The sequence below is a fragment of the Branchiostoma floridae genome, chromosome 2 (genome assembly GCF_000003815.2).
Source record: "Branchiostoma floridae strain S238N-H82 chromosome 2, Bfl_VNyyK, whole genome shotgun sequence".
NCBI classification, from domain to species: Eukaryota; Metazoa; Chordata; class Leptocardii; order Amphioxiformes; family Branchiostomatidae; genus Branchiostoma; species Branchiostoma floridae.
Genome location: NC_049980.1, coordinates 32682881 through 32695080, shown reverse-complemented (window position 1 = coordinate 32695080; position 12200 = coordinate 32682881). Strand labels below are relative to the sequence as shown.

The 12200-nt window shown below is 41.4% G+C and overlaps 1 protein-coding gene across 5 annotated transcripts in view; it reads left to right on the top strand.

The window, feature by feature from the left end:
* LOC118409293 (centlein-like) overlaps window positions 1-12200 on the top strand; it is a 105509-nt gene that overhangs the window by 31411 nt on the left and 61898 nt on the right. For all 5 annotated transcript variants that reach the window (XM_035810200.1, XM_035810199.1, XM_035810197.1 and 2 more), the window contains exons 11-13: window positions 837-934; window positions 10993-11102; window positions 11299-11351. In XM_035810200.1, coding sequence (XP_035666093.1) covers window positions 837-934; window positions 10993-11102; window positions 11299-11351 — 261 coding nt within the window. The remainder of the gene's footprint in view (window positions 1-836; window positions 935-10992; window positions 11103-11298; window positions 11352-12200) is intronic.

Below are 12200 nucleotides of genomic sequence, written 5' to 3'. Positions count from 1 at the left end.
GAATCTGTTTCTCTGGCTTTGTTCTCATTATTTTTTTCCATTTATTAAAGCATATTATTTTATCCATCTAAAATCTGAGAACCAACAAATTAGATTGGTGTGGCCTTATTTGAATGTTCAACCCTGTATTTTGTGAATTCTGCAGAATATAAGCATTCACTTACCAAAAATCATGACGATCCATCAACACGTGCTCGAGTTATTCCCATTAAAAGGAAAGGAAATTGGCACCTGCAGTTCAACAAAAAGTCGGTAGGGGATCAAAAAGGGCATTTCAGCTGCAGTACCTTAGCAAGCTGCTAGGGGAGGGGCGGCATTATCGAACTTGACCTTGTTTTCCTAATCCCTACCCACCAAACAAGTATCACAGGATCCATCCAAGGCTCCAAGAGTTATGCTGTGACACACAGACACACTTCAAATATAACGTTCTGGCGAAGGCAGGGCTCGAAATACTGGGTGCAGGTGCACCCAAAATTGGAGCTGTGTACCCAATTATTTTCTGTGGGTGCACAGGGTGCACTCAAATATTTTCATAGGCTTATGTATGTAAAGATATCAAAGTACACTAGTATACATCATATTCTTGACATCTTAGTGTTAGAAAGATAATAAAAATGTCTGTCATGGTACTTGTTTAAGGATTTGATAGCTTGTAACTAAGTTTTATTATTAGGTTTTTCTGACATTCTACTTAATTTTAAGTGGTGCACCCAAAAAATTTTTGGTGCACCCAATTTTTTAAGCTTGGTACACCAATGCACCTAATCCCAAAAATGAATTTTGAGCCTTGGGCGAATGTAATGACTTTACTTTTTTACCCTGTACCGTTATAGTGTGCAGACATGAAGGAGAGACTGACTTCCTCTGACCGGCAGCTGGAACAGAAGAACAGAGATCTGGACAGCAAAACTGCCGACCTGGAGAGAACAAGGTACTTCAAATCTCCTTTTATCATGTTTCATGCATCATATTCAAATGTACAATTCAATCTCTATAACTGGATGAAAAAATTATTGGATATTTTGAGTGACATCTCACTTCAGCATAACTGGAATGAATTACCACATATAATAAAGTACAATAAAGGGTTGATTTTGTTATTTTTTCTGTTCACAAATTGTACAGTTTTGTTGCTTATGTTTCATTTTATTGTATATGAATTATTGCGGACTGTATAAAAATAGTGGTGGAGATCCTAAAACAAACAAGCAAACAAACATATCAAAGTCACAAATCATTTAAGGATCGTATGCAAATGTCACACATATCAAAATCATGTTTGGCTAGTTCCTACGGTAGGACAATACCATAGGAAAAGTTACTGTCCTTTGTGATGCAAATCAGTGTCCTGTGTACTGGGCAGTTCTACACGAAGCAGACCTACATCTCCACCTTAAAACTTAGTAACTTAAAGAACTAGGATATTCGCATCTTTAGTTATGTAGAAGTTGTTTTGTATACACCTGAATACAGGGCTGAATATAAGTAATTAAGGAATAAAGAAACTGCCTCGGCTATTTGTTATTGACAGCTAGATATAAAAGTAAGTTGATGTCCAGTGTTGTGAAACGTTATCTAGAAAGAGTTTCTTTGACTTTGAGTTTGACTAAAAGATTTCCCTCCGCAGATGTTCTTCCGAAAACTATTTAAGTTATCGAACACTCTTCACAAATGTGCTGTGTCTCGATTTCATTTTATGTCGCAGGTCACCACAAAAACTGTGAAAACAAAACCATCGCCAACATTTTGAGAGTTACAGTATCAGCATCATTATTTACTTTTTGGAAGTTTTACTTCTGCTTAAAGGACGAATAGTCCTGAAAAAAGTCATTGCGGAAAGAGAAACTGCCTCAGTCATTTGTATTTGACATCCAGATATGAATTTGTTAAAATAAATGAATGTGCATGTCCAGTTGTGAAATGTTATCTGTTCAAAGAAATTTCCTCAGTCTGCAAAAATTACTCCGAAGACGATGTCTGGAGTATTGAAGGTATCGAACACTCTTCACAAATTTGCTGTGTCGCAGGTCACCACAAAAACTGAAAACAAAACCATCGCAAACGTTTCAATAGTTACAGTAACAGCATCATTATTTACTTTTTGGAAGTTTTACTTCTGCCTAAAGGACGAATAGTCCTGAAAAAAGTCATTGCGGAAAAGTAGAAACGTGCCTCGGCCATTTGTAATTGACAGCCAGATATAAATTTATTAAAGTAAGTGAATGTGTCCAGTTGTGAAACGTTATCTCTCAAAAGAGTCTCCTCCGCAGAAGTTTCCCTGTCAGAGCGTAGAAGCCGTCAGTGCCTATCATGCTCGGGCCCGACGATGTCTGGACTATTAAAGTTATCGAACACTCTTCATGTTCCCTGCCCCGCTACTCAAAACGGTGACCTCTTGAACCAAGTGTCTGAGTGATGTGCTCATTTCTGTAGGATTATGGAGGTGACTGAATAGTGTCAGCGGTCTTTATTAACACCCGGTGGTATGAAAGATAGTTTCCTCGATATTGGTAACATTATTATTTGCGAGGAAATTTCCATAAATAAATTCCCAGTGTATGAGCAATAACCGAAAGTTTCTGACACTCCGCGCCAATGAAGACAAGTGGGTATGAGAAAAATATGTAAAGTAAACGACTGCCGGCGCAATATAGTGATCACGCTGTGTGGACCGATCTGTCACGGGGGGAGCAATAAAAGGAGTTTAACCGACAGTTTGCTCATTCCAGAGACGGTTTCATCATTTGAGGGTCTGTTATGTCAGCTTATTAACTGTTTGGGGGAAATCGCTACGTGTGTGCAAGTGCCCCCCGAGCGGCCGGCACCGCGTTATTGAAGTTCAAGGCGTAATTGATTTTCTCGCAGCACCTTTGTTGGCGCGGGCCGGGATGGCCCGATATTGACAGTTGTTCCTGAGCAGTCGGCACTAAATTAAACATTCTGTCATGTTGAATTTGTTGCTAGCAACGTCTTCCCCCTTTCCTCCGTCCGCCACTTTATCCCAATTGATCTCTCTCAATTATCCGCGTCCGGAACTAAATTCTGCCGGGCTTTGGAAGGGAGATGTGTTACCCGGAGTGACAACTGCCTGCCCGGCTCCGACTTGTATCACTTCCGATCAATAGTCGACATAAAATCTCATTGTCAGGTGACAGGGGGGATGTCTGATTTATACCGCTAATATCTCTGTGTTTCTCTCTCAAGGAGAAACGGTTTGCAACAAGGATATTCTGAAGCCATGAAAGACAAGAGACCTGTTACACACAATTTGATACATGCTTTTTGTCACTTAGTTAAACTTAGTCAATTTTGCTTGTTTTTGTGCAAGTAACAAATTCATTGATATAACAGTAATTTATATTTAGTTTTTATTATTACTAATTAGCAATATATAACATTGCTTTACATGTCTAATACTTTTTATAGTACTTTATCTCACTTGAGTTTTATATAATGATTAAAAAGAAGGAAAATGTTTTTAGTTTCAAGGCTCACATCGTCAGGTGACAAGCGGGATGTCTGATTTATACCGCTAATATCTCTGTGTTTCTCTCTCAATGAGAAATGGTTTGCAACAAGGATATTCTGAAGCCATGAAAGACAAGAGAACAGTTACACACAACTTTACACATGCTTTGTGTCACTTAGTTAAAGTCAGTTTTACTTGTTTTGATGCAAGTAATAAATTTATTAATACAAAAGTGTTTTATGCTTAGCTTTTTATTCCTAGGAATATATAGCATTGCTTTACATGTCTTATATATAGTAGCTTCTCTCACTTGACTTTTTTTATAATGGTTAGAAAAAAGTAAAAATGTTTTTAATTTCAAGGCTCACATCATGAGATGACAAATAAGTTGTCCGATTTATGCCGTTATAGTTTTCTCAAAGTAGTAACTTTAAAAAGTGGAGCAGTTATAGTATTACCATGTTTTACGTGCACTGTACCACTGACTGAGTTTAGTCAACTTTTGATGAAAATTGCAAGTTTATTGATAACAGTGGTTGATTTTATATACCCTACTGCTTGAATAAGATGCAACAGTGTTAAACATGTGTTACTCTAGACTTTGTGGCTATTCTTTACCACTCCCTCAGTTCATATTTTTGTAATAAATTTCCATACTCTCATATATAGGATTTAGTCAATGGTCAGAATTGAGTGTCACCAAGAGAGTATGAGATGCCAAATCAGGAAGTAGAAGCTATTAACCTGATGAAAGTTTGTTAACAAACAAAATAGACATGCAGAAGGTCAGTTTCCATATCAAAGGTAAAATGTGTCCCGTATCGTATTGTATGGACAGGGAAATGGACTGGGCGGTTCTCAACTGTGTTGATGGTCTGTAACAGCTGTGTCAAGCTTCTTTCTACAGTCCTACTCTGTAAGATGGAAATAAATCTTGTCAATTTCAGTATCAATGGGAAATCATGGATTTGTTTGGTGACCTATAGTGTCTGCTGGATGTGTACTGTCAAACCTGCAGTTTCTAATATAAAGGACCACCTGTCCACATACATGTATGCCTGATTTTATTACTAATTTAGTTCCATGTCAGAGTGGTCTTCTTGAGCTGTTTTGACTGTGCCCATTTCAACAGTCACACTATATAGCATGGAAGTACAGTCTTGTCAGTTTCAGTATCAAAAGTTAATTGTGAATTTTTTGTGTGACCAAATGTCTCCTATATGACATACTGTCCATCTCAAGTGACCACCTGTCCACACACCAGATTTTATCAGTCCCCGAGTAGTCTTCTTGGGCTGTTTTGACATTTCAACAGTCACACTATATAGGATGGAAGTACAGTCTTGTCAGTTTCAGTATCAAAAGTTGTGGATTTTTTTCTTTACCAAATGTCTCCTATATGACATACTGTCCATCTCAAGTGACCACCTGTCCATGTACATACACCAGATTTCATCTTTCCCCTGAATGGTGTTCTTGGGCAGTTTTGACTGTGTCCATTTCAACAGTCACACTATATAGGATGGGAGTTCAGTCTTGTCAGTTTCAGTATCAAAAGTTAATTGTGAATTTTTTTCTTACCAAATGTCTCCTATATGACATACTGTCCATCTCAAGTGACCACCTGTCCACACACCAGATTTTATCCGTCCCCGAGTAGTCTTCTTGGGCTGTTTTGACTGTGACCATTTCAACAGTCACAGTCTATATAGGATGGAAATACAGTCTTGTCAGTTTCAGTATCAAAAGTTGTGAATTTTTTGTGTGACCAAATGTCTCCTATATGACATACTGTCCATCTCAAGTGACCACCTGTCCACACACCAGATTTTATCAGTCCCCGAGTAGTCTTCTTGGGCTGTTTTGACATTTCAACAGTCACATTCTATATATAGGATGGAGGTGCAGTCTTGTCAGTTTCAGTATCAAAGGTATACAAAATGTAATTATGATATAGTTTGTGTGGACAGGGATTGAGACTGGGTGGTCCATAACCGTAGGATCGCGTGCCTCAGGCCCAAGAAGTGCTGGGTTCAAACCCTGCCATGTCACCGATCTTGTGCCCTTTGGATAGGCACTTTACAAGACTTTCCCCACTTCACTCAGGGGAAAATGAGTACCTAGCTTAGCTAGGGCCGTTTTTCGGACAGGACGTTAAATAAAGACTGTGCCATAATGATCAGCATAATGATCATGGGCACTAAATGTAGAGAGAAAGAGACTGTGGCGAGGCATTCCGCCGGAAGCCTGCGTGTGTGGTGTGCCCGTGAGCCGGTTGCTAACGGAACGCAGGTGCTAATTTGGGCCTTAACCTTCAGTCCTCCTTGACGCGCCCCGCAAAGGCTCCAACTTAACCCATTGCCCGGGGGCTGCCCTTTCACACTCCAACAGTAACCTTTTTCATTATGGGAGAACTAACCATTCTCTCACCTGTAGGCTGACCTCTGTGCTCTGGGGTTCAGAGGTGCTCTTTTACTCAAACTCAGGCGAAATGGCCTCTGCACAGGGGGCAAGCCTGCAGAGATATGGCCTTTTTATAAGCTTAGACAGGTCAAACTCCCCAGTGTGCTACGGGTCCGTGAAATGCCACTAGTTTTCTCGCGGAGGCTCTCAGTGCTTTTTCTACCGTACTTCATTAGGATGAGGCATCCCCGGTGAATGGGGCGATCTCGGGAGACTGACGCTTCCATTCCCTGTTTGAAAATGAGATCTCTTGTTGGGAGGCATGCACATTGTCTCCTCGTTATCAGGGCATACATAAAGATGCCTGGATGATATTCATCATCCCTTTGTTGCAATGATTGACATCATTTATGGCTATACAGGGATGTTGGCAGAAGAGTCATAAGGCGGAGTATGGGTCAGATATTGTCTAAGCTGTAGACACAGGGCCATCAAAACTCTACCAACGCCTCTTTGGCTTTCTTTGTTGGGGGGAGCGGCTTTGATGACTTTGGTGGCTTTGAGTTCACACAAAAGGGGCTCACAGGATATCAAGCCTGACCAATATGGGCTCGCCCCGTATCCCCCACCACTAATAATGTGGCCACTAATGATATACGACCTTCGCTGCAAATGAGACCTTTCTCCATAAAAATGACCGCGCGGCTACTTTGCAGGAAGTTGCGGTTCTGAGTGGTTTGGGGCGCACAAAGGACGCCGTCGTATTGATGTTTTCTTTTGTAAGAAAAGTTTCGTCGGACGTTACATCCCGAAGTTGACCTTGCGTAGGATGGGTCCTGACCTTCAGGCCAGCGCGGGCTGTCAGGCTTCCAGGGTTTATTGAGTCATTTAGTATCTCATCTCATGCCAGTAAAGGCCATCCAAAAGTAGCCTTTTGCGAGTCTCCTGTGAGCATGTGTATTAAGGAAGCCAATCGAAGCGAGTGCCATCAATTCACTCCATCCCACCCCGGGGCCTAATGGCTGGGTGGAGGCTGAGGCCAAGTCGTCAGAGATAACAGGATATGGATTGTGGCGTGGGGGGTTCGACGGGCATCGCACCAGGCCACCTGACCCTCCGAGCTGGTCCCCCGCTGACCAGTACCAATAAAGCTGACCCCTTTTCCACCAGAGGCTGGGATCGCGCAGAGCAATCTGAAATCACTGAACTAATTTTGTAATTAAAGTACAATTTTTTGGGGGTACATTTGTGCTTTTTGTTGTCTTTTTGAGTTCTACTTTAATTCTACTACTCGAGCATGTTTCAAGATATAGAATTTGTCTTAAATCATGCTCAAGTTATGTAATCAGGGGATGCTTTAAGCCCCCTTTTTTTCCACCATTCAGGGACCAAAATCGGATTTGTGTTTCCCTCAATCACAATGTAAAATGACGCAACATGCAAAAGTATAATCCAAAAGGCAACAGAACACACAAAATTTGAATTGTCTATGAGATTTGTTGAGCGCTCTGTCAAATCTGTGCAGTAATGTAGCCTCAAAGGGAAATACAGGTGTAAAAAAAACAAAAAGGCACCCCTTGCAAGTTGGCTTTGCCGCGGCCAGTCCGGTCCACTTTGTCCGAATCACACCTGACACCCGACCAAGCACTCACGCACCCCGCCTGATCCCTAATATGTCCGGACCATGTAATTGCTAAGGTTTGGCCACGCGCCGGTGTGCAAGGTATTAATTATGTCCCGCAGGCTACATTTATTCAAAGTTGGATGGTTTTATCCCTGGCCGGACCGCTTTTGACCTCTGCCACGGTGTCACCACCGGGACTTGGCCATAATGCTAAAACCTCCACTTTCCATTCCTTCTTGTTATCTGCTTTCTATTCAAACAAATGGAGATTTTGATTCATGACCCTCCGTCGTTAGAGTAGAAATGCGAGGGTGCTAATATCGATCGATGGCATGCCGGACGGAGCGGAGCTGTCTTTATGAAGTATTTTTGAAAGTCATTGTGTTATAAGACCCATTCCGCCATCAGGCTTTGGTCACTTTGCACACGCGGTCTCGGCAAGCCGCTCCGGAGAAATATGCATTTCCGTTTGCCGACCGTAGACCGAAAATCCCCTCATGACCTAATGGTACGGTAATGGACACAACAGTACGATTTTGCCCATGCAAAGTTCGACATACTTCATATATCCTGAATAATCTTGTTTCTCGGCAGCAGCCATTAATTCGGCCGCACATTTCCCAAGTGGCCCCGGCAAAATTTCGCTCCAACTTACGCCGCCGTAAGTCCTCTCCTGCAGGAATTCATCCGTTGTCGACTTGTTACGCAGCACCTCAGGCCGGACCGGGGAAGTTATTGGAGTTGAATGTGAAGTTTTAAGGGTGCAATTATTATTTGGCAGGCGATCGCCGTCGGCAGGCTTTGCCGATGGACGCATCGTACGGCTAAGTGGGCAAGCGCGCCATTTTGGAACTGGCGTACGTTACTGATAGAAACACCGAGGGACATTTCATCCTCGGCTCTCACGGAGTTTATATCAATCTTGACTGCTAATAACCAACTTCTGAGTCACATTTCAGATGATACGGACGACAAGATACCGGCTGGTAAAACGGTCACGTAATCCGCCGCCTTCCAGACGGCACAATATATTACACAAATGGCCCTTGTGCACGATGCCGCATCCATCGTTATATGGAACAAGCTTTTTGGCAAATATGATAAAAGTATGTCACGTCGATTGTGGTGATTTATATTCATTTGAGGGGCGAAGTTATGGAAGCGGAGACAACTTTATCTGGGAGCGCTGGCGTGATGACGGGTTGCCAGATATTGTTTCGTCCGCGCTCTAACCGACGACTGTCCCACTAATGCGAAAGTTTCGTTTCATATTTTATTGATGGCTAGATGAATAAAGCCCAAAGCCACAGACTTTCCGCTGGATCGATGGCGAGTTTCATTTGGGAGCTACATGGTGTGATAACGTTTCCTGTACATTAGCCTGCTTTGTACTTGGTCAGCACTCGCGGTGGCAACGCACACAAATCATACATGCATTGTGGACTCCGTCCGTCTGGTCCGGGAAAAGTTAAGTGTACTCTCAGCACAGGAGAACTTTTCTGTTGTCAGTGGCATGGAAACTTTTCTAGACCGAAAGAATTCGTCTGTTTTGAACAAGTTTGGGGAACAAATTGTATTAACAGTAATAACCTTTATTGCACATTCATGCCCTATCGGGCTAAGTACAGGCATATAGATATAAAGGGTAGTAATGCAGTAAACATGTTTTCTAAGACTAAACTAACTCATAGATTCTAAAACTATTCTAATACATTTGTTCGGCTTCTTTTGTTTCTTAGTAATGTTAAATATGTAGCTTGAGATGTGTTTGTATAATGTCGTTTGATCAAAGCTCATAAGAAAAATGAATTTTTCAACACTAGACATAGATTCAAAGCGAGGAAACTTTCCTATAATATAGCTAAAAAGAATACTTCTATCGTTACTATATAAACTACAATCTAATAGAAAGTGAGATTCATCTTCGACCTTGTTCAGGTTACAGAACTGACAGATTCTTTGCTCCAGAGGTGTAATAGTACTACAGGAAAGTTATGTTTATGCTAATTGCCTACTTGGAAGGCAAAGTATCATCATTGTAATACTCTTACTTATGTCAAGATATGCTGATGATGTACAATATATCCTATCAGATCCATCGCTTAATTGCTGTGAATCTGTTGTTACTACATTTACGTGATTAAGGACTTGTCAATGCTATAGCAGCTATTTCTTTAATTGTGCTGTATTCTTATTGGCAAAATTCTAATATAATCTTGAGTCTAAGTTGAGTTGGGCAGACATGGAATAGGAACTGTTAAGATTTTTATTGTTTTTGCGCACAATGTCTTTATTGAGACATGAACCCATTGAGGGAACTTTTGTGCCAACCGTTAGTGCTATCTGCACATTTGTTGAAATACACTATAGGTGAATCTTTTCTTACTGACCCAATGTAATGTCCATATCAGGGCTGTCTCCAAGACCCGTCTCTCCATCCAGAGAAAGAAAGTTGCTTGTTGGGAATGACAGAATTTTCACCCATCCTTTCAAAAATCTGAATTTCAGGACCAGAAATTGATGACAATGTATTTCTCATAAGCTTATAATTACAGATGTACAAAAATTGACAGTATTAGCTACTATTAGCTCCATTAACTATTAGGGTCACTGAAAAAAATATTAATGCATACAATCAAACCTTTCTATAGTACAAAAGTTCACTTGGCTTCTTAACGGACTTGAAGAAGATGGTTACACAAAAGGCAGATGGCCACTATAGACAGAATGTTTTGGTTGATATAATCTAACCATGGATAGTGAGTGAGTGAGTGAATGTGTATAATAAGAAAAATAATCTAAATGGTCAATGAAAATGTCCTCAATGGCCAAGTGTTCCATATGCAGATGTGACCACTAGCACAGGTTCGACAGTGTATCTACAATGTATGACCAGGTGGTCCTTATGTAGAGATGATCACGTGTACAGGTTTGACTGTATGTCAATGGCCAGGTGGTCCTTATGTAGAGGTGGCCCCTTGTACAGGTTTGACTGTATATCATTGGCCAGGTGGTCCTTATGTAGAGGTGGCCACTTGTACAGGTTTGACTGTATATCAATGGCCACGTGGTCCTTATGTAGAGATGGTCACTAGTACAGGTTTGACTGTATGTCAATGGCCAGGTGGTCCTTATGTAGAGGTGGCCCCTTGTACAGGTTTGACTGTATATCATTGGCCAGGTGGTCCTTATGTAGAGGTGGCCACTTGTACAGGTTTGACTGTATATCAATGGCCACGTGGTCCTTATGTAGAGATGGTCACTAGTACAGGTTTGACTGTATGTCAATGGTCAGGTGGTCCTTATGTAGAGGTGGCCACTTCAGGTTTGACTGCAAATCAATTGCAGGGTGGTCCTTACATCGAGGTGGACACTAGTACATGTTTGACTGTATATATTAATGGCCATGTGGTCTTTGTGTAGATGTGTGCGCTAGTCAAGTACAGCTTTTCTATGTGATAAACATGTTTCTTTTATTTCCACTGTCCCGCAGGAAGGATCTGGCTGATCTGCAGAACACCCACAGGCTGTGCTCAGAACAGGCTGCACAACAGGCCGAGCTCATCCGGCAGCTACAGGCCCTACAGTTGGACACTCAGAAGGGTGAGACTTTGTTATTTTTTTCAGATTCACCACAAAACAAGACTCTATTAAACTAAGAGCCGCTCAAAGGTTTTGAATTCATCATCATCATTAATGTGCGCACAGATTTCATCCTCAAAATTTTCTCGCTGTGGATGGCCTACTTGTGTGCTACCAGATGTCAATCATTTCAAGTCTTGTGTTTCTTGACCTCCAGTCCTGAGGAATCAAGAGGACGCTCACAACTTCGAGGCTACCTCCTATCAGAAGGTGAGGGGATTTTTTTGGCCGAGTGCTTCAAGAGCCTCTTAATTGCATTTCTTTAATGATTCTTCGGGACTTCCTGAAGTTGTACTTAATGTTTACTCGGCTCTTCTGCTGCTCAGTTGAGCTTTTAACTTAACATGATTTTTCATCCTTGGAATATATTTGCCCTATATTATGCATGTGTCTTGGAGCAGAAGAGTCTGCCCTGCCCTTTTGGTAGGTTCCATCCCAGGGTCAAGCCCTTCCTTGGCTCAGTCTGTTGTAAGGGATAGCATTAGTATAAACACCTCGGCCTACATCTTACGCCAAAATTATCATGGTCATTACATGTTTCAATTATTACAACTAATGCAATGAAACGAACAAATTTACTAAAGAGAATTTCAAGATTTGCTCCAAGGCAAACACTCGAAATTCTTTACAAAACTATGATACGACCACTATTAGAGTACGCCGATGTTGTATGGGATGAATTGTCGGTTAAAGATTGCAACCTAATTGAATCTGTCCAGCTCACTGCAGCTCGAATTTGCACAGGTGCAATGAGAGGAACAAGTAACGACAGTATCTTGTCAGAAGTTGGGTGGGAAACTACTGCCAGCAGACGCCAAAAGCACAAACTTATTCATTTTTACAAAATGGTTAACGGTTTAACACCTGAATATCTTTGTGAAATTATTCCACCCCAGATCTGTGACCGCACTACATACAGCCTTCGTGCTAATCAAAATTATATCCAAATTCCTTCTAGAACTGAGAAGTACAGGAGATCATTCTTACCTTCCTCTGTTCTTTCATGGAATAAACTACCGCTCACTACCAGAGTATCTCCCTCTGTTGCTAGCTTCAAAA